Source organism: Vidua chalybeata, chromosome 4 (assembly GCF_026979565.1).
Source record: "Vidua chalybeata isolate OUT-0048 chromosome 4, bVidCha1 merged haplotype, whole genome shotgun sequence".
In the NCBI taxonomy this organism is placed as follows: domain Eukaryota; kingdom Metazoa; phylum Chordata; class Aves; order Passeriformes; family Viduidae; genus Vidua; species Vidua chalybeata.
The window spans coordinates 25,047,483-25,071,653 of record NC_071533.1 but is presented as its reverse complement, the minus strand read 5'-3'; the positions used below and the strand labels follow the sequence as shown (position 1 = coordinate 25,071,653).

At 40.8% G+C, this 24,171-nt stretch overlaps 1 protein-coding gene across 3 annotated transcripts in view; it reads right to left on the bottom strand.

Annotated features, from left to right (window-relative positions):
• Window positions 1–16,541, bottom strand: part of NPNT (nephronectin) — a 48,969-nt gene extending 32,428 nt beyond the window's left edge. For 2 of the 3 annotated variants that reach the window (XM_053941759.1, XM_053941761.1), the window contains exons 1-3: window positions 16,343–16,541; window positions 14,871–14,971; window positions 7,445–7,495 (exon numbers count right to left, since the gene is read on the bottom strand). In XM_053941759.1, coding sequence (XP_053797734.1) covers window positions 7,445–7,495; window positions 14,871–14,971; window positions 16,343–16,413 — 223 coding nt within the window. In that variant the 5' untranslated portion in view covers window positions 16,414–16,541. The remainder of the gene's footprint in view (window positions 1–7,444; window positions 7,496–14,870; window positions 14,972–16,342) is intronic. The other variant, XM_053941760.1, reaches the window with a different exon arrangement.
• Window positions 16,542–24,171: the final 7,630 nt, after the last annotated feature.

Genomic DNA, 24,171 nt, shown 5'->3' with positions numbered 1-24,171 from the left:
ATCTCCCAGAATGCACTCAAAAAATGTAATTTGCCTTCTATGCAAGCTGTTCAATAGGGTTAAACTAAACAAAATTTTAAAAGAAACAAGATACTTGTTTTGGTTGTGGAAAAACTATCCAAGTACTTCTTTGATGTTCTGAAAATCTTCTCCATAAGATTCAAAGCATCCAGAACTGGCAATTTCCACAAATATATCCAGAGAAGTAGCTGCTAGCATAGAAGGAGTTTTTAGGACTGCCTTTATTTAGGACTGTTTCAAGACTCCAATTATTATCAGGCATGTTTTTTCTTTAAGCGTAGTATGTAACTATAATCAGTGATATATCCTGAGACCATAAAACCTTGTTTTAAATCTACAGCTCTGCTCCTGATGGATCTTCCTAGTATGATGGAGAAGTGTCTTTCCAAAAAATTGTTAAGGAGTATCTTAAAAGGGAACAGAAATGTAAGATTTTTTTTTTCCTCCCCTAACTAACACTGTCTGGAAACAAAGAAATGAGATTCAGATTTAGAAACACCTTTCAATGGAAGTGTAAGGGAAAGGAGTTTCTCAGACTACTAAAAGGTTATGTTTCAGGAAGTATGTCCTTGGGTAATGGACAAGTCTGAGTGAAGAGCAACTGATCCACCACGAGACACTTCTAGAACATTGTACTTGGAAACATTTACTGCTCTTTTCATCACTATGGCCCTAAACAGGAAAAAAAGGATTTCCTTTGTTAAGAGTCTATTTAGATGCTGAGATTATTATCTTCCTGGCATCACAGACCCAGGTCTAATCAGAGGTGATGTTGGCAAACTGAGAACTATGAAGGCCAACTTAACGACTTCAAAGAAATCGGGGAAAAACAAAAGTTGTGATCTAAACTACAGAAGATAAAAAGAAATTACTAGAAATATGTTTTTGAAAACTTGTTTGAATTTTCAACTGCACTTTAGAGAAGATCTGCATTGCGGAGTTGGATACACGTACTTAAATCAGTTCTTTTTAAGAAACAAGAAGTACCACGGGATCACTTTGGTGTAAAGTGTAACAGTTCAGTAACTGTTAGAAGAACCTGTGGCAACCTTAAGCTGATTTTTTAAAGCCTTGGTCCCTCCCTCAATTGCACAGATTGTACATTAGCAGCAGCTGAAATAGAGAAAAAAAAATCTCATACTTGAAGACAAAAATCTCTACTATTCCAAGGAAAGCTTCCAAATGACTAGCAAGCCACTATCCATAAAGACAGTCATCATAAAACACTGGGGGTTTTGCACATTAAATGGGTATTTGGAAATCTTTGTTTGCTGCCAAACACGGTTCTTGAGGAAAACCTGTTTATTAGAGTACATTCTATGAACTTGGGCTACTTCAGCATTATCAATCTTACTTAGAAACAGCTGAAATTCAACACAATATTAAAACTAAAGATTTTCTACATACAGGAGAAAAATGCTTTGCAGTAAGTTTAACAACATCTGTAGCTCAGCCAATACCACAGATAAATCTGATGGCATTTCCTATGAGGAATCAAGCCACTCACAGGATAAAACTTGTGCATCTTCCTATTAATTTTATCAGGGCTTTGCAGGGTGCTCAGGACTAAAAAATCAGATGGTTCAGCCAAGTCTGCATGCCTGGCTGGGGTCCCTACTGACCCCTACCAGAGTGACCAGGCCCAGAGGGATGGGTCAGCTCCAGCTCTGCCATCTCCAGCATGAAAATCCTTATTCAAACAAAGAAGCTGCCCAAACAAAGCAGTAAATCCATTCACTGACTCCCAACGAGCTCTATTTGAACACTGGCAACAACCAGATGCAGGTTCAAAAATAAGCTTAAGCCAGACTTTCAGCATTTCTTTTAATAGCAGACAACTATTTCAGCTGTTTGGCATGAGTCAGAGCATATACTACATCTGCTGATGTGACTGGGTGTTTTAATTCTCCACTCTATGTGTTTTCTTGCAAAGCTCCAGATACAACAGAACAAAATACTTCAGTCACTCCATTCACACACAGACAAATGGAGTTTCTGCATTTTTTTGAAAACAAGTAGACTCACAAGTAATGGAGGAAAAAAAAGTCTCCCAATTACTACTTTTTGCCTCTTGAAAATTTAAAAATTCCTCCACAACCAATAAACTATAATTTCCTTCCAAGTGACCCACACTTACGATGACTGAAATAACCCATGTCCCTGGATTTCAGCCTGTTATGCAACACTTGCTTCCCTACTAGGGAAGAAGGAAATGTAGACAGAAGGGTTACACCAGGTTGAGAAAGCCACTCTGTTATGAATATAGGGCAGTGAAATCCAGAAGGTTTTGAAAGGAGTGCCAAAAATCATTTAAAACTTTCTACTCTTTAAATAGTAACTGTTGTAAACAAAAATAAAGATTATACTGGCATAGACAAGTGCCACTCAAAACAAGACTGCTAATTTACTGTTGAATCAGATTCAAAGCAGACCTATCACAACTCCAAGGATTACTCTCTGAAAGCTGTTAACTGTACTCCCATTGGGTAGGAATGTGGATTGACATGGACAGAAAAAAAATCCTAAGCACAGCAATTTTCATCCTTAGTCAAGTCTTGCTTTTTTACCTGTGCCATAGAATAAACTATAACTAAACTTTCATTTTCACTTTATTGACCAATTCATTCAAGACATAATCAGCAAAAAAAAAAAAAAAAAAACTCTGGTCTCATGATTATTCATTTCAGTTGGATCATTTTAAATGCTTTTTGTTGGGTCAGATGTGAAGATTGGCTCTCAGTTCCCATTAACTTCAAGGAGGTATCCTAGGGCCTTTTATTTGGCCATAAATCTGAGTGTCTATTTCCAAGGTTGGCAAGAACTACTTTTTTCCTCCAAAATAATGTGACAAATACCACATTTTAAGTCTCACTTAAACTTCAAGACAAATTAAACTTCCTGTAAAAATAACACAAGGAATTGAAATGTGAATGGGTGGTTTGGGTTTATGATGGGTTGTTTGTTTTTTCCTTTTTTTCAAGTGTGGGAGAGTGGAAGAAAGAATTTCTGGTGAAATGTATATACTGCTAGCACAAGTTATGCTTGTGCAAAAGCCAGAAGCAACCAATCTTCTGACCCACTGCTTGCTGTTGGTGGTATCCAAGCATTACTCAACAATTCTGAATTATTATTTTTAATTGTTGCATAAATACAACAAATGAAAAACACATTTGACAAATTCATTATGGGTCTGTAATGCTGGGGGATGTTTTCATTTCATCAGTATTTTCTCACTGCACACAGTTCCCTCGCAACTCCTTTGGAAGTACGCCTCAGACTTGGTCTGATCCTCTGCACTAAGCTGCCCACTTTTGTGAGCATGGGTGACTGCCACATGTCCCCTCTATTCCTTCTCTTCTAGAATTTTAACACTACTGATCTCTTGACTGACTACCAAACACTGTTTGGTGGAGTCCTAACCAGAAGATTGCACTGCCTGGTTCCTACTTGACTAATTCCTCTTTATTTGTGGCCAACAATGGAAATCCCTGAGCTTTCTTAATGGACTATGTCTAGCAATTAAAATTCTCTTTGGTTTTCCAACACTCCTAGCTATGTTTTTCATTAAAACAGCATTGAGTACAATTCTAATATTCTTTTTCTCTGCTTTGCCTCCCAATTTCTGAACTTCTTTTTCATCTCTCTGAAGCCTAAAATTATGCACAGAAATACCTGAATCTGAAAGAAACTATGCTAACCATCTGCCTGAGTGGCCTTGTTTCTGCCCTCTCTTCCCAAGTAACATGCAGCCCTCCTATTTATTCTGACTCCAGATCCCAGCTCCTTAAAATTCAATTTGCTCAGGCACAGCAAGTAATTTATGCAGCAGCCCAGAAATGATTACATAGTGTAATCAGCTCCACAAAACTTTATTAGATCCTCTTACACTGCTGATTGCAAAACACATTTCCCATCTTCGGATCATTTCTTAAATTCCCCCCACTTCCAGCTTTCTAACAAGACTTGCATGTAGGTGAAAGAAGCTTTCCTCCATGCTGCCTCCTCCACCTGAACCTGGGTGCCTTCCTCCTGTGGTGCTCACAGACCACAACACCAAGTTCCATAGTACTCCTCTCCCACAGAGTCAGCTGCATCTCTCTCTGTTTACTTTTTGCAATTCTTTGTAAATTATGCAATCACATAAACATGCTCAGGAAAATGAAACTGCCTTATTCACAGTAATTTTGACCTAGGATCCCAAAGGTATGAGCTAATTTGTAAAAGAAATCATTGCAGATCCTTCAGAGTTGCATATTTCTTTTTTGTTCAACTACATACTTCAATTACTCGCAACTGCAAGAGAATGGATAAAGCTTATCCCACCTCAAAGTTACTAGAAGGTGGCAAAAACACATCATACCCAAAACTCACATTAGAGAATTACTTCTGAAAAAGTGACTTTGCTTCCCAAATAAGTGAATTAGGAGTCACAGAATATATCTCTACAGAGATGTATTTAATCTGCACAACACTTCTTACTATATATTTTTTTGGAAGATAATAAATGTCCTTGACCAACTTCAGTAACTAGAAACGGACAATAACATCAGACAAAATGGTAGTATCTAATGCCTAAATATTTTTTCAGAAATTACTTGCCCATAGTTGTGACATTCATGTCAAAATGTTCGAGTTTTTATCTGAAACATACATTCCATTAAGTAAGTGGCTCCTTATTTTTCATGCACAACTCCAACACTTGCCCGAGTAAATCAGTTACTCAGTTTGCACTTATGATTCTGGTAACAGCACATTAACATGACAAACCGCAACCAGTGTGGGCCATTCACTGCAGTGAATTCTTGGCTTGGCTATGACTGCTGCCAAATGTGTTTCTAAACCACACAGACAAATCCAGATCCTGGTTTATGAATACCTTGCTATTCAGAACAGCACTACACAGCATGCATAACTTAAAATGGGTAACACTGAAATCAATATGATTTAATGAAGTCAGTAGAAGTTAATCTAATGCTTGTACACTTAAATACTCTTTTTTTAAAAATCAGCAGAAGTCTGATCTAACACACGCAAAATTATAAAAGCAAGAAATATTTCATGCTTTGTCAGGCTTTTTGTTTGCATTTCAAATGGTTCACAAACTGCTTAAAGAATGGTGCTTATCATCTCAATCATGCTTATCATCATGTTTGTTACCTGAATTTTTCTATGTGTTCATGGAATTACAACAGGTAGAAACAGTGTCTCTGTGTGGTGACATGAGTGTCTCTGCGTAATGACAGAAGACAAACTGGGTCCTTCTGATATTTTGTTTATTCAAATATAAAACATCCACTGGCTTCAGCAATGTAACTTCTGTATCACAGTAACAAAGCTGATATCACAGACAGATGAATGGCCGAGTGCTTCTCCATGAGACTCTCGTGCCTCTGCCACAGGGAGTGCAAAAAGAATCACAGAATCTCTAGGTTGGAAGAGACCTTCAAGATCATCAAGTCCAACCCATGCCCTAAAACCTCAACTAAACCATGGCACCAAGTGCCACATCCAATCTTTTTTTAAACACATTCAGGGATGGTGGCTCCACCACCTCCCCAGGCAGACCATTCCAGTACTTTACCACTCCTTCTGTGAAAACTTTTTCCTAATATCCAACCTATATTTCCCTTGGCACAGCTTAAGGCTGTGTCCTCTAGTTCTGTCAGTTGTTTCCTGTGAGAAGAGACCAACCCCACCTGACTACAGCCACCTTTCAGGAAGTTGTAGAGAGTGATAAGGTCACCTCTGAGTCTCCTTTTCTCCAGGCCAAGCACCCCCAGCTCCCTCAGTTGTTCCTCACAGGGTTTGTGTTCCAAGCCCCTCACCAGCCTCGTTGCCTCCTCTGGACGTGCTCCAGCATCTCAACGTCCTTCCCGAACTGAGGGGCCCAGAACTGGACACAGCACTCAAGGTGTGGCCTCAGCAGTGCCGAGTACAGGGGGAGAACGACCTCCCTGCTCCTGCTGGCCACACTATCCCTGACACAGACCAGGATGCCCTTGGCCTTCTTGGCCACCAGGGCACACCGCTGGCTCATGTTCAGCTGGCTGTCAACCAGAACCCCCAGGTCCATTTCTGCCTGGGCACTGCCCAGCCACACCGTCCCCAGCCTGTAACGCTGCAGGGGGTTATTGTGGCCAAAATGCAGCACTCAGCACTTGGACTTATTAAACTCCATCCTATTGGACTCTGCCCATTCATCCAGACGGATGGAGTTCCAGGTCTCTCTGCAGAGCCCTCCTACCCTCCAACAGGTCAACACATGCTCCCAGCTTAGTGTCGCCCCCAAATTTACTAATGAAAGACTCAACACCCTCATTCATGTCATCAGTAAAAACATTGAACAGAACAGGCCCCAGCAGAGACTCCTGAGGAACACCACCGGTGACTGGCCCCAGCTGGATGCAGCCCCATTCACCACCACTCTGTGGGTCTGGCCAGCTCCTAACCCAGCAAAGAGTGCTCCTGTCCCAGCCATGGGCTGCCAGCTTTTCCAGGAGTGTGCTGTGGGAGACAGTGCCAAAGGCCCTGCTGAAGTCCAAATAGACAATATCCACAGCCTTTCCTGCATCCACCAGGCAGGTCACCTGGTCATAGAAGGAGACCAGGTTGATCAAACACGACCTACCCCTCCTAAAGCCATGCTGATACCCTGGCAATCCTGTAAGTGCTGTGTGATGACACTCAATATAAACTGATCCATGACCTTACTGGGTACTGAGGTCAGGCTAACTGGTCTGTAATTACCAGGATCCTCCTTCCCACCCTTTTTATGAACAGGTGTCACACTGGCCAGCTTCCCATCATCTGGAACCTCACCAGTGAGCCAGGAACAAACAAGAGACATCAATTCCTAAGGAGCAAGAGACTACAGCCCTGGGTACCAAAGTAAAGTATGTTGATTTCATTTTGCCCTAGTGTGCCAGGTTCTACACTGCTGGAGACCAAGGGCTATAAAGTTTCTGGGAAGGACAACCTGTAGTGGAAGTGCTAAGCAGGCAGTGGGGGGCAGTAAGTGCCTTAGCCATCCCAAAATAACCTCTCACTGCATGTGATTCAATGCCATGAAAGCAAATTAGGCCTCCTAGGTCTGACAGCTTGTAAATGCATTGCTGATAGTACAAATAATTTGCAGAAAGGGAAAAAGACTGCACAGGGTAAAATAAAAAAAAGGAGTGAAAAGGGAAAAAGCATCGTATTTTAGAAAATAAGTGTATCATTGTAGAGGCATCTGGGACAAAATAGCCCTGTTAATTTCTTTCCCCCATCACCTTCCCCAAATCAAATGCTTAAAAAAATAAAAAACAACAAAAAATTACCTTCTTGTCACATATTAAAATTTTCATGTAAACTTATGACTTCAAGGCCATAACTTCAAGTCATAAACTTGCCAAAAGTATTTCAAGAAATATGTTCAGCTAACCTTTGGGCTGGCACCTTAGGCTGGCTATTCTCTGTCTTAAGACGTAGAATGCTGCAAAACAAATATCCAAAAGAGAAATTCCAGCTTTTTTTTTTTTTTTTCTCTGTAAGGAGGATGGACTTGGCTGTGGTTTTTATCAACTTGTTACATTCCTGGAGAATTACATACATTCAACATTCAGAGCTTTTCTGAAATAAAAAAAAATTCTGGTACACATTTAAAAATGGAAATACCTTACATCACTATTTCATTATGAGATTTAACAAATACATTTTGATACATAAGAGTAATTAAATATAATGATGTGATGCTATTCTTATTCAATCAACTAAGGAACTACACTTTGTCAAGCTTCATACAGCAAGTAGTTGTAAAAATTCTCATGTTTCACGGTTCAGGTTCAACACCTCCATCAACAGAGCACAAATGCTTTTCTTAAAGACACAGTATCCTTTCATTTAATTATGAGTATATATTTTTAATTTAATGCTGTGTCTCTACAGCTCAAACACAAAGGCCTAGCATCTGGATGCTAATTTGAGAGCAATTAAAATTACACCCAGTTATATGTATCTGAACATCTGCAACCAATAAACATGTTGGCATACAAATTTACTGGTTATTTTTTTAACATTTAAAAATGTAATGCCATCTAAATTAAAAGTAATACTTAGAAGCCTTTTCAGCTCTTGCTACCACATGAAACAAGATATGCTATACAACTTCACTAAGATGAAAACACAGATATGTTTCAGACTATTTGAAATCAATTTATTTGCCAATAAATTTAATGATAGCAGCATACCTTGTTAGGCTACACAGCCTTGTGAAAGCAGGCTGTGTATGTAGTGTATGACCAACACTTCAGGGTTTTCTACGATTGCAACTTATACTAGTTTAAATGAGTTTTAACCAGGAAGTCCCTTAGCCTTGGTTACAGTGAAAGGAAGCTCCTCAGGTTGTTGCTGGGCTTTCAGAGAAGATGCAATTACAAATATACTACAGTTGCAATTGCTCAAATTGATTACTGATGACATTTCCTTAGAAAAAAGCAGGCTGTAAAACTACTATTCTGCATATGAAGTGCATGAGGAATGCAGTAGGGAAATGGAAAAGGATACTGTATCTTTAACACAGTCAAGTCATGCTTTAAAGACATAAAGGCTCTAAACTGGGAAAAAAATGAATAAAAATAGCAAAACCTCATTTTTATTCTTGAATAGCAGCGTAAAGCAGTATTGCAATTCTGTATAAAATGCCTTTTCTTTGAAAAGTACCAGGGATGCACAAAAATATCAGTCATTTTACAAGAAGCAGACATGCTCCGTATTAGTATTTATTAAACACTGCCAACATAATGCATTAATTCAGACTGTGATCTTGCAACCCCGAATTCAGTAGCAAAATTCTCACTGACTTCAGGGATGTTTCTGCTAGTGGATCAGCCTCCTAGAAACCAGTATTTTCACAGGTCATTATTGACACAATTATGGTTTTATTTTTGTGCATCTTGGACTATACAGAATTGCCATTTCCACTGAAAGCAATGTTACGTGCAGGAAACAGAAATCCTAAGCTCATGGCCTCTTCTCCCATTGATGTGCTGGATGATTTATATGGGTGAACTCCCATCAATTTCATTTTTACCAATACAAAATCTCTTTCTAAGCATCAATGAGAGCACAGCCACTGCTTTCTCCCCCTCCCACAACCTCACACCCCAGTAAGAGATTGCACAGAGCAGGTACACAGCCTTTGAGCTCATTAGGACAGCAGCAGCAGCAGAGACACTGCAAGAGCCTTCCCAAGGGTTGTGAGAAGGCAGCAACATGCACAGTTCCCAGCAAAGCACTCAGTCATGTCTGCATCTGTTATACATCAACTTGTACAAGCTCCTCTCTCTTGTAAGTCCTCTTTAGAACTTCCTGAAATCATATGCTTTCTACCAGGTTTGGCTAACTCTAAATGCCAGCCTGACATCCTTCAATTAACACTTATTTAATGACGCTAAGCTAAGGGGAGGTGTAAACTGATGCTTTGGCTTTATACATCCTTGACTGTTCTGTCCCTAGGCCTTTAAGCCAATTGTGGTGGAAAACTACTTTGTTGACCTACTCTGGGTTTGCTTCCTAGGTAAAACATTCAAACCTCATCACAGGGAGATAACCAGATGGAGTTACAACCGATGGGCTCTCTGAAAGAGCACACTCATCTTCACCAGCCCTTCTTGAGACAGACTGCATGGATTTTCTTACTGTTTAAGGAGAATTACATATAGAAATGGGTGAAGTCATCAAATATCACTGCTTATCAAACCCATGTTCAGTTAAGTTTTATTCCTGTTAAGCATCTTCTGTTGGTCAAACTTTCTATCCATCAGACAAAATCTGCTGACTCCAACAGTCACACAGATTCCAGTCAGCAGAGGATCTGACAGTAGATCTGCATTTGTTTATAGAAGCTGCAGATCTGGTCTTCTCTTCTATATCTATGTTAACACAGCAAAAGGAACCATTTTTGCCTTCACCTCCAGCAAAGGAGTTGTCCAAACTGTAATGCAGAATGAGAATTCAAGCCACCTCATATTGCTTTTCTTTTAAAAATCCTGCTTAACTTTCTAAATCTATGTTAAAATATTATCTCTTTCCACAGTTTTTTCTGTTAAACTGCAGCTAAAATTCTGAAACAATCTTCACATCTGTAGTGTACCTTGACTACATATAACTGGCGTACAAATGAATTACAAACAGACACACAGCCAGGTTCAAAGCAGGTGTATTTTGTTCATGAAAGACACACACAGGCAGAAACCATTTTTATAGCTTTTGAAAGAACTACAGAGATATTTGTAAGCCAGCTAAAAGAGAGGCAGACAGACCATCAGTTTTAAGAACAGTTTTGAGGGATAGATCTAGTTTCATCTAGATAGATGAGTGGCAAAAATACCCACAAAGAATTATTTTTTGCATTTGCGTAAGATGCGTGCAAGGATGTGTGTCCTGATTTGGTTTTCCCTGTGTCCTTTAAAATCCCTTGAATGGGCTCTGGGTTAGGACAACACATTCAGTACCACAGATGCTGTTGCCTTACAATGCAAAAGCACTTAGAAATTAAAAATGCACAACTGATACCTGCTTTCACCAAAAATACTGTGTCACAGGAAGTCACCTCCTCTGCTCTGAGAAAAGAAATTCAGAAGCAACTCCTTCTACCCTCACTTTTACTCTGGGTTATAGCTCAGCTGCGTGCACAGCAGTAAGACATAAAGCAAGACAACAAACCTGTTTTTACACATATTTCATCAGGTACTTTATCAACATACCATCTTTCAGAGAGGTAGGCTTTTGTGTGATTATTCCCACTTAGAGCTATTACTCCCACTCCTACTAATTAAAGTGCAAGTAAATCCTGCAGGCTGGGCAAAAACATGGGATTTTTGGACTAATTTCAAGTGGGATAGTTAATATCTAACTTCAGAGCATTGATGCTGTGAGTCCCTCAGAGTGTAAAGGATCAACTCTATCAATGATGAGGGCACTTCATGGGAGCTAATAGATGGCGTCAAAACATAATTTCTGTTGCTTCCAAATTAGTCTTTCTACACACAAGTTGAATTAAAGTTTTACATACCAAATGAAAATCTAAGAAAAGCTACTTATTTATGATAATGATGGAAGATATGGACAGTTCTAAATCTAAGCCACTAAACAATGTGGATGGATTTTCAATTTACGGGGACTAAGAAATGCTAATGAATTTGAGTTACATTTGTTCAGACCCTTAGAAAACATGCCTATGTTTTTATCACTCTCAAAATGTATTTAGCTGCCTAAACATGGATCTCACTTGGGTGTTCAAAACCTGCAAGAAAGAAAAAGGAAAAAAATCCAACCCGTTTCAAAGTTCTTGATTCTTTCAGTTTGAAGGACACCTTCTAAGCACATTTACTGGAATTTGAAAGGGCATTTGGGAAGAGAATTTCTTGTCACTGCAGAGTGAATATTTCTACAGGATGAGATATTACAGCTGACACTGACAGACTCTGGAAGCAAGCTTACAGATAGATGAGATCTACCTGCACAAGTCTTGATTGGTGTGAAGAGGAGACAGAGGATGTTGTAAAGAAAGAAGTGTAAATTAAAGGAGGGCCCTATTTCAACTTCTGCCTACATGTTTATAAGAGCAGAAGACAGCTGAGTTATTATGCTGAGTGAGGTTGCTAAGCAGCACTGAGCATGATTATGCTCCACGTGCACTCCTTTGCCAGTCAAAGGGACATAAAAGGAATAACTTCACACTTCACTAAACCAAGTTTAGCTAACACAGCTCAGTTTCCATTTGCAACTCTTTGGATGGATTATGGATGGAACATCAGGAGCACAGAGTCAGCAAGGCTTAAGGCCTTAAAGACACTCATCAGCTGTGCCACACTCATGCTCTGCTAGAGTTGACACATTCAGGTTTAAGCATTTGTCACAATTAAACCATTAACTTAAATTACACAGCTGGTTTAAACAAACACTTTTTTTTTCTCAATAGCTGTGGGCAGAGGGCACATCCACATGTGCTTGGTGGAGCAGTTCAGCTGGACAGCAGAACACACATCCAGGTATTTCAGTGACCACTTGGCCTTGACTCATCACAGTTCAGAGGTCTCTGCAAACTGGGACCACTCTATCATGTATCTGTGCGCCTGCTCCACTCTGGCTCCAGCATGGCTCTCACCTTACATTTGTTGTCAGAAGGATAAATTCAGAGATAATTAGTGCCCATGTGGTAAATTATGTGTGAGTAAGCAGGTGAGAGTCCAAAGGTGCTGTAGCAGTTCCAGACATACCGAGGATGGCTCAAGCTGGTTTGAAAAACAGCAGTTCCAACTCACTAATAAAGAGCTCAGCATTATTGCCTAAATATTTGAAGCTTCTTTTGGACACATTTATAAATTGGGTCTCACTACTAACTTTTAAGTCTGACCCTACACTTGTTTTCCTTGTGCAAACAGAACTTGTACTAAAACACCAAAGAAAACATACATCTAGTAGAGAAAGTCTGACACCTATTTATGCCACTCATTTTGGGGACAGGGCTAAGAGCTTTACCTTTGACCAGAGAGAAAGCAGAGGAAATAATCACGTACTTGGTTTTTTGGAAAATTTTCAGTGATATTCCTTTGTACAGTAAAATACCCAAGCTTTCCTTTGAGGCCAGGAATGTTGCCTTCTGTGCCAGGTTAATCCTACATACTGGGTGCCACATTCCCAAGGTGGAGAGTTGACTACAGATTTTCTATTTGGCTGCAAGCACCAGAGAGATTCACTTTCATTTAGTGTAATCTCCTGCTTTGTGATATGTCTGGAATTTTCACCACCTGCAGCTGGGGCAGATTTTTATGTTTTATTTTGCCAATAGTTTGACTCCCATTTAGAACAGAGAAGGAGCTGCTGATGGTTTCAGTAAAATTTCCACCTAAATATCTGAGAATCTTCTGACCCAGCAATTCAAAAATTATCAGTATGCAAAGAAAAAAAAGGGGGGAAATGCTTTTTGACACCTAAGTGATAATTGTATTCTTTTGAAAGTCTGGTCCCAATTACTGGAGATGATCCCAGAAAATACCTATCTACAAGTCTTTTGAACGTGCATGGAGACAAATTTGTGGATAATGGACTAAAATGCAGTGAAAGGAGGTGAGCATTCACCTACCTTTAGCCTTAAGGAAAAGAAAATAGCATTTATAGTATCTGGAAAAGCTAGCACTAAAAATTAACTTACTGACAGAATTCAAAGAACAACAAATAAATTATACTTTCTGTGTATTATTACTTTTTTCTCATTTCCAATTTTTAATTATGAATCTTTTGATAGTATAAATTTATGCAGCTTCTGTCTCCCAAGATCATAAAAATGCAAGCATAAATCAGACATGGTAATAATGAGAAATTGACTTTCACCAAAACATGAACTATAATTTATGGTCACAATATGGAAGACAATTTGTCTAAGAAAAGTGACACTCTAGTCTGGATTCCTTTGGGTTTTGTTTGTTTGTTTTAAAGCAAATTATTGATATTTGCCAGTTAAGCCTTCATAGCCTCAAACATTTAAACACACAATGATTTTCAAATAAAACTGCATCACAAAAGATGGACATAGATCCTATTGCCTCTGGAGTAGCTTCAATCAACCTACTAAATATTCTGCTTCCTTCTTCATAAATATTCATGCCAAGGAAAGGATTACTTGTTACCAACTAGAGCCCTAAAAATCAAAATTATTCATGGTATGGCCTGAGAGGTATCAACCTGAGAACTCTTCATCAAAGACACAGTATCAAGGACGTTGCATTCCAGAAGTACTTTCCATAGTTTTTTACTAGTCATCTTATGTATCTATGAAACCTTGTGGGCTTCTAACATACTTGGGAAGAGAGAAACCAGTCTTGCTGTTTACAGATTTGAACAAAACCTTTGCTGAGAGTTGCATTTCCAAGGCTTTCCCTATCTTTTGCCAAATATTTGCCCTGCAGACTATGAACTTATAGCATTTAACACCTGTTTTATTTTGGAAATGGCTTGGCACAAAATTATGTCATCCACACATGTTTGTGTCTAAATTTAAAAAAAAAAAAAAAAAAAAAAAAAAGCTAAGAACCAGTGTTTATAGACTTGCTTCTGCAAAAACTTCAGGATGTCCCTCAATGAGTGTTAAACACATGAGTAAGCATCCTCAGTATCAAAGGTTGCAATTTTAACAAGCTGAAGTCTCTACATCACTTCCAACAATTTTAATTTCTACACAGTACTAGCTGCCTCCACAGAATTCCTATCGAAGGTGTAGTTCATGATGAAGACTTATCTACTGGTTTATCCTGCAGTCATGTCAAAGAGTCTAGATAGATGTGAGAATCTCAGAGATGTTTCTCTTCACATGTGACCCAGTAAAAGGATGCTGTCAGGCAGATTTATTCCCTTAGTTTGGGTTTACTGAAAGAATATTTGAGCTTAATACTTATTGGAACATTTCCATCAATTTTCTAAGTGAAATATCAGTAATTTTGGTTTCCTTCTTGCATGCAAATATTATCGCCCTGAAGTACCTGTAGCATGACACAGCATAGTTACACCAGGTTATAAGATCAGAGCACAAAACAAAGCAGAAACCAAACAGAAATTTCCAAATTCTCATTGCCCTAACTCCATTTTACTTTATTTGACTGCAATCATTTTTAGCACTGTTAAAAACAGACAGAATTTTAACATGACAGCATCCTTCTAAGTCAGTCAGGTGCACACGTGCAAAAGCCTAGCCCTGCATCGTAAGGATGTGTGTGAACACGTGAAAGACATGACTAGGTGTGTACAAGCCTTCTCTACAAGTGACTAGAAGCCCCAGCAGCAGTTGGCACTGTCCCCAGTGTGATACTCACGTTGGCACTGTCCCCAGGCCACTCGGGCCCAGCCCCAGCAGCAGTCAATTCTGCTTCCAAACCGACACAGTCCTGCAGATGAGACCATTTGTCTGGGCCACCTGTACAAGACAGTTCAACAAAGTCTGGTAACACATTTTAAAAGTAGCTCAAATCATCCTAGAGTAAAAAAAAAAAAAAATAATTAAAAAAAAAAAACAAAAAAAAAAAAACCAAAAAACCAACCAACCAAAAAACCCCAAAAGACAAAGAACAGCAAAAACCTCTCCTGTATAGAGACTTTTTTTTTTTTTTTAAGAGAGTAACTGATCTCAGCTGAGCCTTGGGATATTTCTATCATTAATACTTTGTTTAGTTCAAAAAATGCAAATGCCAACAGGTAGAGAGGGGAAATGATAGTTAGGATAACTGAGCAAAGCCTGAAAAAGCTAACATGCTTTGTCGTATGCTCATTGCTGCCACTCCCAGGCTGGCACTGAACAGTCTGAAACAGAACCTACAGTATGGAATAAACACCATAAAAAGTTTAGGCATTGTTTTAGTTCACAATACATGACAAAATTTTCTCACTGAAACATAAAACGAAAAAAAAGAATGCAAAACCAAAAAGCTTCTTGGACTGTTAAACAGAAGTTAAATATAATTAAATATAAAAGGAGAGCTGTAGTCTTCCCTTGTTCCAAGGAAAAGATACCACGGCCTCACGCAGCTATAAACTGTTGACACGAATCAGTAATGGCTTTAAACGACAGGCTGAAACCCCGTGAGCGCTGCATTTGAACAGATCCTATTAAAAAAAAAAAAACCAAAAAGAATCCCTGGGGAGGGCGGGGGTCGCGCTGGCCACTTGCCCAGCACGGCGCAGTGCCCGATCCATGCAGCGCCGCCGGTCGCGACACTTGACACGACACGACGCGACACGGCCCGCGGGCACACGCGCCCCGAGCTTCGTGTCAGAACTTGAGCCGCGATCTCCGCCGCCGTGTGCTTCGAGTGCCTCCGGGCGTCAATAAGCTAATTTTATCTCTACAGCACGCGATGCGCTTTGTTTTTAATTCTTGCGGGACGCAGCCCCGCCAGAGCAATAAACTTATCTTATACCTAAGCCCGTGTTTAGGCTGCCGAGCAACGCGCGGCACTGGGCAGGGGCGGGAGGCTCGGGGGGGCCGGCAGGTCCGTGCCGGGAGCCCCGGGAGCGGCACCGGCGGCCCCGCGCCTCCACCTGCGGCCCCCGGCTGGCCGCGCCCGCGGGCACCGCCGCCCTCATCGGGGATCGGCGGCGCCACACGCGTCCCGCAGAGGGCTCCGGCCGCCCCCGCCCCGCCGGGAGCCAGCCCCGGGGGCCGGGGGCCACCACAGCGCCCCGCGTCAAAAAGGGGAGCTCCCGGGCTACCTCCGCTCTCCCCGAGGGAACGCCGACTTCGCCCTGCCCGGCCAGTCCCGGCCGCCTCCCCCGCTCTCCCCGCGCCTACCTTCTGTCAAATTCCCCGGCCGCCCCCAGCGAGAGGCAGGACGCCAGGAGCAGCCGCAGGGAGAGCTCCATGGCTGGCGGGGGCTCCACCGGCCGCCGAGGCAGCCCCGGGCGGGCGGCGGTGGCGGAGGCGCTCCCGCTGCCGGGCGGGCGGGGGTCTGACCGCCGCCCAGGCCGGCCGCGCTGCCACAGCTCCGGAGCGGCGGCGAGCTCGGCGCCCTCCCTTTCCCTCTCCTGCTCCCGCTCCCTGCCCGCCCGCCTGGCTGCCAGGCGGAGGAGGCGCGGCGCGGGGAGCGGCAGCGCCGCCCGACCCCGGCAGAGGCGCCCTCGGCCCGCCCGGGGCCGCCTCCCCCTGCCAGGGGCACCTGGCGTGCGTGGGACACCTGGGGCGGGAGAGAGCGGCAACGAGCCCCAGCTGCTGAGGACAACGAGGCACAAACCGCGCTCAGGGGACACTGAGAAGGGTGGGCTTCCTTGTCATGAGCTTTTGTATCTTGAACTTCCTGAAGGGAGATGGTTACGCCCTCCTCCCTGCAAAGCTCCCGTCTAAACCAAGAGCGTTACGATTTGACCTTTTACCAACGAAACCACTCCAACAACAAAGCTTTTTTAAAGACTTACGAGGTGTATATGTTTTTTTCTGTCTCAAATACTCCTATTAATAGCTCTCAGGTGTTGGCGTGTGTGACATCAGGTGTCCAGCCCTTGTCCAGAAGCACAAGTGATAAGTTTAAACACTAACCACACAGAATATAACGTGCTTGCACCGCTACCGACAGCAATGACTGCATCTGTACTCACCACTAACATGTTAAAATACAGCCCTTATTTTTGTTTGGTTTCCATGAACTACGGCTTTGAGACTTACCAAAGGACACTTCTAATAGCAGCCTGTCACCAGTTTAGGGTCAGAGCTGTTCTGAGATCTCTTTGATTACAGACAGATGGGGTCAAGCACTGGGACTGGGTTGCAGCATTTGTTTAAATTGTGCCTACATCAAGGCTAAAGCTCATCAGCTGTTCCTACAAGAATCTGGCTGTAACTTAGAAGCAGAAAACAAGGATTTTCTCTGGATTGTGCTATAACACAAAGCCAAACCCTTCAGAAAGCAGTTGGATGCCAACCATGACTTAAAGTTTCAGATTTCAGGTGGTAGTTCTGTGCAGAGCATTTTCAACCCTCAAAACACTTTGCAGATAATTCAAGTTATACTGCACAAAGCTGGCCAATTTTTGCACAAGATATAGATTGTGCTAGTAAGCCTTCAAAAAGGCTTACTCAGAATGGTTTTACCACTTTCTGCTCACATTTGAGGAGAAGATCTCCTCCAATGCTCCTTCCCCTCTTTTTTTCATCTTTTTGTGACCATACAATCCCCATGATAAACTTTCTATCCACAGCATCAGATCAGAACTTCTCAGACACAGGGAAAAAACAACTGTAGAAGCTACAAGCGGATGATTCTTCAAGGTGCTGGTACCTGTGCTCAGATAACATCCAAGCCCCCTTAGAGGACTCTGATATAGAAACTGCACTGAGGACCAAACCTGGTTCCCTCCATCCACTTGAGAAGCTGATAGCCAAGCAGTGAATGCAGTGATACGGTGCTGTTTGGGAAAGACAGAAGAGCATCTGGCTTGTATTAGATCCTTGCTGAAATATAGAGCTGATTGCCAGCTCTTGACTGATTGATAATTAGTTTTTTTCTCTTGGATGTGTGATGTGGTATAACAGACCTTGCACAGTGAAATCGCTGTCAAGATTTAATGGGCAAAAGGGGATATAACCTATTGGTGATAAACACAAGGATTTCTTTCTGGCAAAAGCATCTGTGACGGGGCTCGCCCCCAGATTGGGGTGACCCCAGGAGGTGGCAAAGTCTCTCCTCCAACCTGGGCCTTCAAAGAAAGACTCAGTAGTCTTCAGTTGTCCGGTCTCAAGGTAGTTTATTGCACGTTATCTCAAGGCACACACACTCCCTGGCATTCTCTCCAACTCCTTCTCCCTCTGCGTCTCTCTCCATCTCTCTCTCTCCGTCTTCCCTGCCCAAAGGCTGGTGCCGTCTTTTATATCACACATTATGTATTAGGTGTTTATAGTTTTTCCCCAATGCCTATCACCTATATTGAACAGTGACTTTCTACTCTAAACCAATCTGTGAGTGCCAACATCACCAAGTACATGGAGGATAGGAAGGAGAAAGAAGGAGGACAGGGCACGCCCAAATCCCTCCATCTTAGAACTTCTGACCCCCATGTACAAAACTCAGACCCCTCTGTACAAGGCCTAAACCCCCATGTACAGCACTCAAAAATCCTTCCTTTCACTTTGTGACTACTTCTATTATAATAACTAAACTTTTGTCATTTCTTGTTTTTCCTGCAAGGTTGGTAAATTGTTCCATGGATCAAATTCAAAGCCACAGGGGTTTCCGGCTGCCTGCCAGGGTCTCAGATGCTTCTGACTTGGACCCGAAACATCCAAGAGTGTCTGAGGGATACCTTGGGTTCCGACACATCTGCATGTGCCTTTCCATCTTGTAGAGGGGATAAAAAAAAGTGTACACAAATTACACCACTGCCAAGTCCAGGACAAATGCCAAAAACAACATTTGAACATCACTCTGAATTAAGGTCTAGGGCAACCTGACACTTTCCCTCTCATTTCCAAAGGGATATGTCATAAAATCAACTCTTTTAATGCAATGCTGCATAATGGTACTTAATGTACACAGCAATTTTAAAGCACATACTATTCCTTTAAGGCATGTTCACTCACAAATGGTGGTAAGATCATTTAATCTCTCCAGACTGCACTGAGTATTTAAGACTTCCTCAGAAGCCTGTTTGGCTCTCTTCTATGTTAATACTAGTGTGCTGGTCAGACATGGTGCCTACTCTAATTAAGATTGTCTGCTCTTGGTTGACTTCTGCTGCCTTTACAATTTGTTTTGGAACATCAACCCAGAAAACCAGTTAACCAGTCACTGAAAGATCACATATTACATTTCCATACCCATAAGTGGAACTGACCATCCACTCGCTTATGAATTCATTTGTTTTGGCAATGGTTCATCATGACTAGTGCAGTTCTCTTAACAAGGCAGTTTCTCAAATCCATAACAGTAGAATGATTACTGAGTGAGCTGTCAAAGAACAAGATCTCTTGATCAGTTAAAGGTGTATTAAGTTATGTGAGTATGCATCAAGATACTGTATAGAAGATGGAGGTGGAGAAGATGTTGGCAGTATAACAATAAAAAGCACTTTTGTGCCTTATGTTTAGTGAAGCAGTATGAAAGTCTGGCAAAATGCTGATGCCATCGAGTGGGCTGACCTGATGTCCAGCAAGACTTAACTAACTATAGAATTCCAGCAGCTGTGCATCAAGCACTCAGATGATTGACTAAAACAAGTGTCCAAAAAGTTTCTTTAAAGATACTGGTATGACACTTGGTTAAGCATAACATGATAGTCAGGTTTTTAGCTGCAAATTAGCAACAATGAAGCAGAAACACAGAGGAAGATAGTATTTTGAACAGCAATGCTGCTATCCTTCTGTAAAAAAAAAGTCAAAGCTTATAGGAAGATGAATTTTGCCTGAAAAAGTGATCATTTTATGCAAGCACAGTGATCCTTCCTGTTTTTTTTTTTCACTCTTCTCCATTCCTCCATAATTATCTCTATGTGTCTTGTGCCAAAATAGCCATACTATCAGTCTTGATCTTCATCTCAGGCTTCTAGTCTCATGGGTATATTGAGCTCAGATAGGGACCTTTCTATGCAAATTGAGACCCTAAACTTGATAAGATAAACTGTGTTGACAGCAGAGGAAGAGTTGAAAATACTTACAGCTGACCATGCCATTAGCAAGCCCATTAGGTTCTGAATTATCTATAACTTCCGAGGGAATCAAGTCCCAGGTACATATTCTATTCCTGTACTCTGCACCATAAGTGATGAAGGTACATCTGATTGCACACAAATCTGAATCCTGGTGATAAGGCAGCAGAGAGTGAAGAAATGCTTTGAGAGAGGGGCTTGCTAATTCTGCTGCAGGGAGGGTAAAGGTGGTGAGGGCAACTGCTGCTTCTGGGATGGCGAGTGTAACAGAGTGACATCTGGCACACTGCAGTTTAACTGCACGTGTGGGAATGTGTGCAGTGCACTGCTCAGGACAGTAGTGATGTTTCAAAAATCCACAACAGTACAGTGCAGAGTATATTTGCAGTGTATACTCCATTAAAGAATCAAGAATCACTGTCATGAGCCCTTTATGTAACTGGTAATACAAGGAACATCAACTAAAAACACATGTAAACAACAGGAAGCCCAGTTCTAAGGAAGACAAGCTTATTTGCAGTTTTGTCTAGTGAAATAAACCTTGTGTGCTTGGGACCTGCTCCTCTCTAACAGCACTACTTTTACTTCACCTGAGGTAAGCTGTGCCTAGCAGTCTCAGTGTTCCAAACTTCTGCTGCAGGATGAACTCTGGGTTTTTGTATGCTCTTTGTTGCTATAACCATTCCCGAGGAGGAAAACCAACAGAACAGAAAGAGATTCCAGAATAGTCCCTGGCATCATCTGGACAGGCAATATGTTTTGGTTTGGTTTTTTTTTTAAGAGCTATAAAGATATAAGTGGTACATATTTTAGGTTGACAGATATTGGTAAATATGGTAGATGATAGAATATGGTAGATACGACAGAAATCACACAGAAAGAACTTTAAAATTTATCTTCATTGTTACACATACCTATGAACTGGACATAAACACACCAATAGAAGATATTGTTTTCAGGGTATTCTACTGCCAAGTAACTTTTTTTTGAGGAAGGCAGTAAGTTATTTCGAATCCACTTTCCTAATATTGATTTCCTCCTTGTCTTAAAACATATTATGAATGTTAATAAATCAAGTCCTCTATTCAGCAGAATTAGTCAATAACACTCCTATTTACATAAGTAGAAATTAAGGAACAGAAAAACTAAGGAACAAAAAAATTACTTTTCCACAAATCAAATAATCTGTCATCAAATCAGGAACAGATCTCCTGATTCTCAATTTCATACTTAAACCACAAATCCATCCTTACTCTTTTCTAGGTATTTCACCCTCATTGAGGCTGAGAAAGTTGACCACGAATCCCACAAATCCCAAGTCACTAAATCACACGACGACCTGTATAAAAACCACTTGATTTGCAGTTAATGGCAAGCAGGATCACAGTCTGCATTTGTGCTGCTAATGTAGCATGTATAGTTCTTACAAAATGGAACAGAAGGAAAGAATCCAAGTTGAAAGTTCCCATGAGACTTTCAATGTCACTACTTTTCCTCTGGGGCTATGCAATTCTGTGATATATTTAAAGGTAAAATTTATTAAGTAAATATTATCTCCCTCAAATGGCAGGTAAGAATCTCTATGACTCCCATGCTAATAAGAAAACTATAAGGTATCAAGGAAATACAGCGATGCAGTCAGCTAAATCACTCTTATACTCCAGCTCTCTCTTAGCAAACCTTCTTGAAAGTGTAAGAAAGTCATCCAACCTGTCAGACACTGTAGTATCCAATTACCTTCTATACAGATAAGCCCCGTGCTTTGGATACTAGTTCAAAAGCTTTCATATACTTTCTCTGCATGAAGTCTTCCAAATTAATTTGTTTTTTTCCAGTAAGTTTTTTCCACATATACTTAATCCTTCTTTAAAAACTATGAGTAGTATTTGTGTTGAAGTTTACTGAATTTCATTACAGTGCAAAGAAGTTATCTTCCCCTGTAAATAAACAATAATTTGCCTTTCAAAACTCTGCAAAATTTCATATGTATGAAATATGCATATATAATTTTTAAAGATTTCTAGCTCTCCACATTACCAATTTTGATACCAAACATATTTTGCACAGGGCATCAGAATGATAATCCCCCAAATTTAACATTATCCTGTTCATTAGGGAGTCAGCCTACTTTGCCTCACTTTTTTCCATGTAATTTTTGTAAGGTTCTACTCTTTCAGCAATACACTGAGTCCAATACAGCTCGTATAGCTTTATAGCATGTATTTTTCAGATCATGCTACAGCTCTTCATGTCCAGTTTTACACAGTGCAGCCAATGCCTGATGCTGCCTGCTTTCCTCAGGAAGGCAAATGCTTGAACACAAGAACACCATACTGCATCATCAGTACTTTGTCACTTAAATCGTGATTGTCTCCATGGGCTGCATGAACATGCATTTAGCAGTCAGAGGGAAGAGACTAAAACTGAGGCAGAAGCAAGACATTCAGCCTTAGTGGAATTTACCAAAGAAATATTACTTATATGGCAAGAAAATACACACTCAGCAACACCTAGGATCAGCAACACACTGTCTTTCTCATGGGCAAGAGGTGCATAAAAACCTTCTGTTCAACATTAGAGGCAGATGACAGATTCTTTAAAAAAGAAAACAACACAAAAAATAAAAATGTAATCACCAGATTAATCTCCATAACTAAATAAAATATAAATAAAATAAAACAGGAAAAGAGTCACATATGTCGTGCAGAGGATAACTATTAAAAAGCTTTTAGGAATCAAAACCCACAAATATGTGAGTTGAAACCAAACTTAACCTCACAATTTCTGCTATAATTTCAACAAAAGAAAAAAGGTAACATTAACAGAAGAGATTTGCATGAAGACATGTTCTTGATCGTAATTCTAACTGTATTGAATTAAGCAAGCTAGTAGTTTTGTATGTTACCTGAAAAAAATACAAACTTCAGCTAAATTTTCTCTTTCATGTGCCAAAACTGCAAGCTAGGACTTCTTGAGTTGTATAAGAATTTTAATATATAAGGAAGAGCCATAAATCAACCTGAAAAGTTACCAGAATTGTCTTTATGACAAAAGCAGCAAATAATCTGGTGCAGCATGGATTCAATTGTTCCTGCTCATGAATTATGGTCCTTACAGCAAGAAATACACTGGGAGATGCAAAACCAGAAGAAAATTATTTACAACTGCCTAAGGTACCAGCTTAGACTCTCAAACAGTTTTCATAACTTTGTTCCTCCCTGTGCCTTGGGCTCTTTGCCAATACTGTGGGAGGAGGGAGAGGACAAGTGTGGGTATGCTGCCCACACTTCCTATATAAATTATAAGTTATAACAATGCCTTTACAGAGAGAAATGATCAAGCAGTACTTTAACCAGGTCCTTTAGTCTGTTTTATTTTTCTCATAATGAACATGAATCTCTACATGAATTCTAGCAAAGATGGAGTAAATTAGCTGAAAATAAATAAATCACTCTTGGTCTGGGTTTTCCCTCAGGAAAACCAGGTTTCATTTGGTTTCAGGTCCTGTATCTTTGCTTGCCTAAGCTCAGCTATAGTTGCGTAATGACATGCATCCCCTGGTACTAGTTGCTGATAAATTGACCTAGAATTGCTCCTATAAATGAGTTTAAGTTGCTAGTCTCAAGGAGAAAATGGCTGTGTCTAATGGAATTCTTTATTTGATTTCAGTCTTGTTTTGACATACAGAAAATTCCTAGTATATTTTGATATACCAAGGGGAAGTAGTAGGCAGGAAGACCTACTGCAGATGCTCTGAGGAAGAGTTTTCATTTAGTTTTGATATTGTTGACCGAGATTCTCTGTCCAACTTTATATTAAACTGAAAACTCTGAAAGAATAGCTGAGAGTGAAAGGGACCTCTGTTGGTTACCTGGTTCAACCTCCCTCCTCAAGCAGGGTCACCTACAGCTGGTTGCCCAGGACTGTGTCCAGGTAGCTTTTGAAATCTTCCATGGCTGAAAGCCTCTCTGGGCAACCCATGCCAGT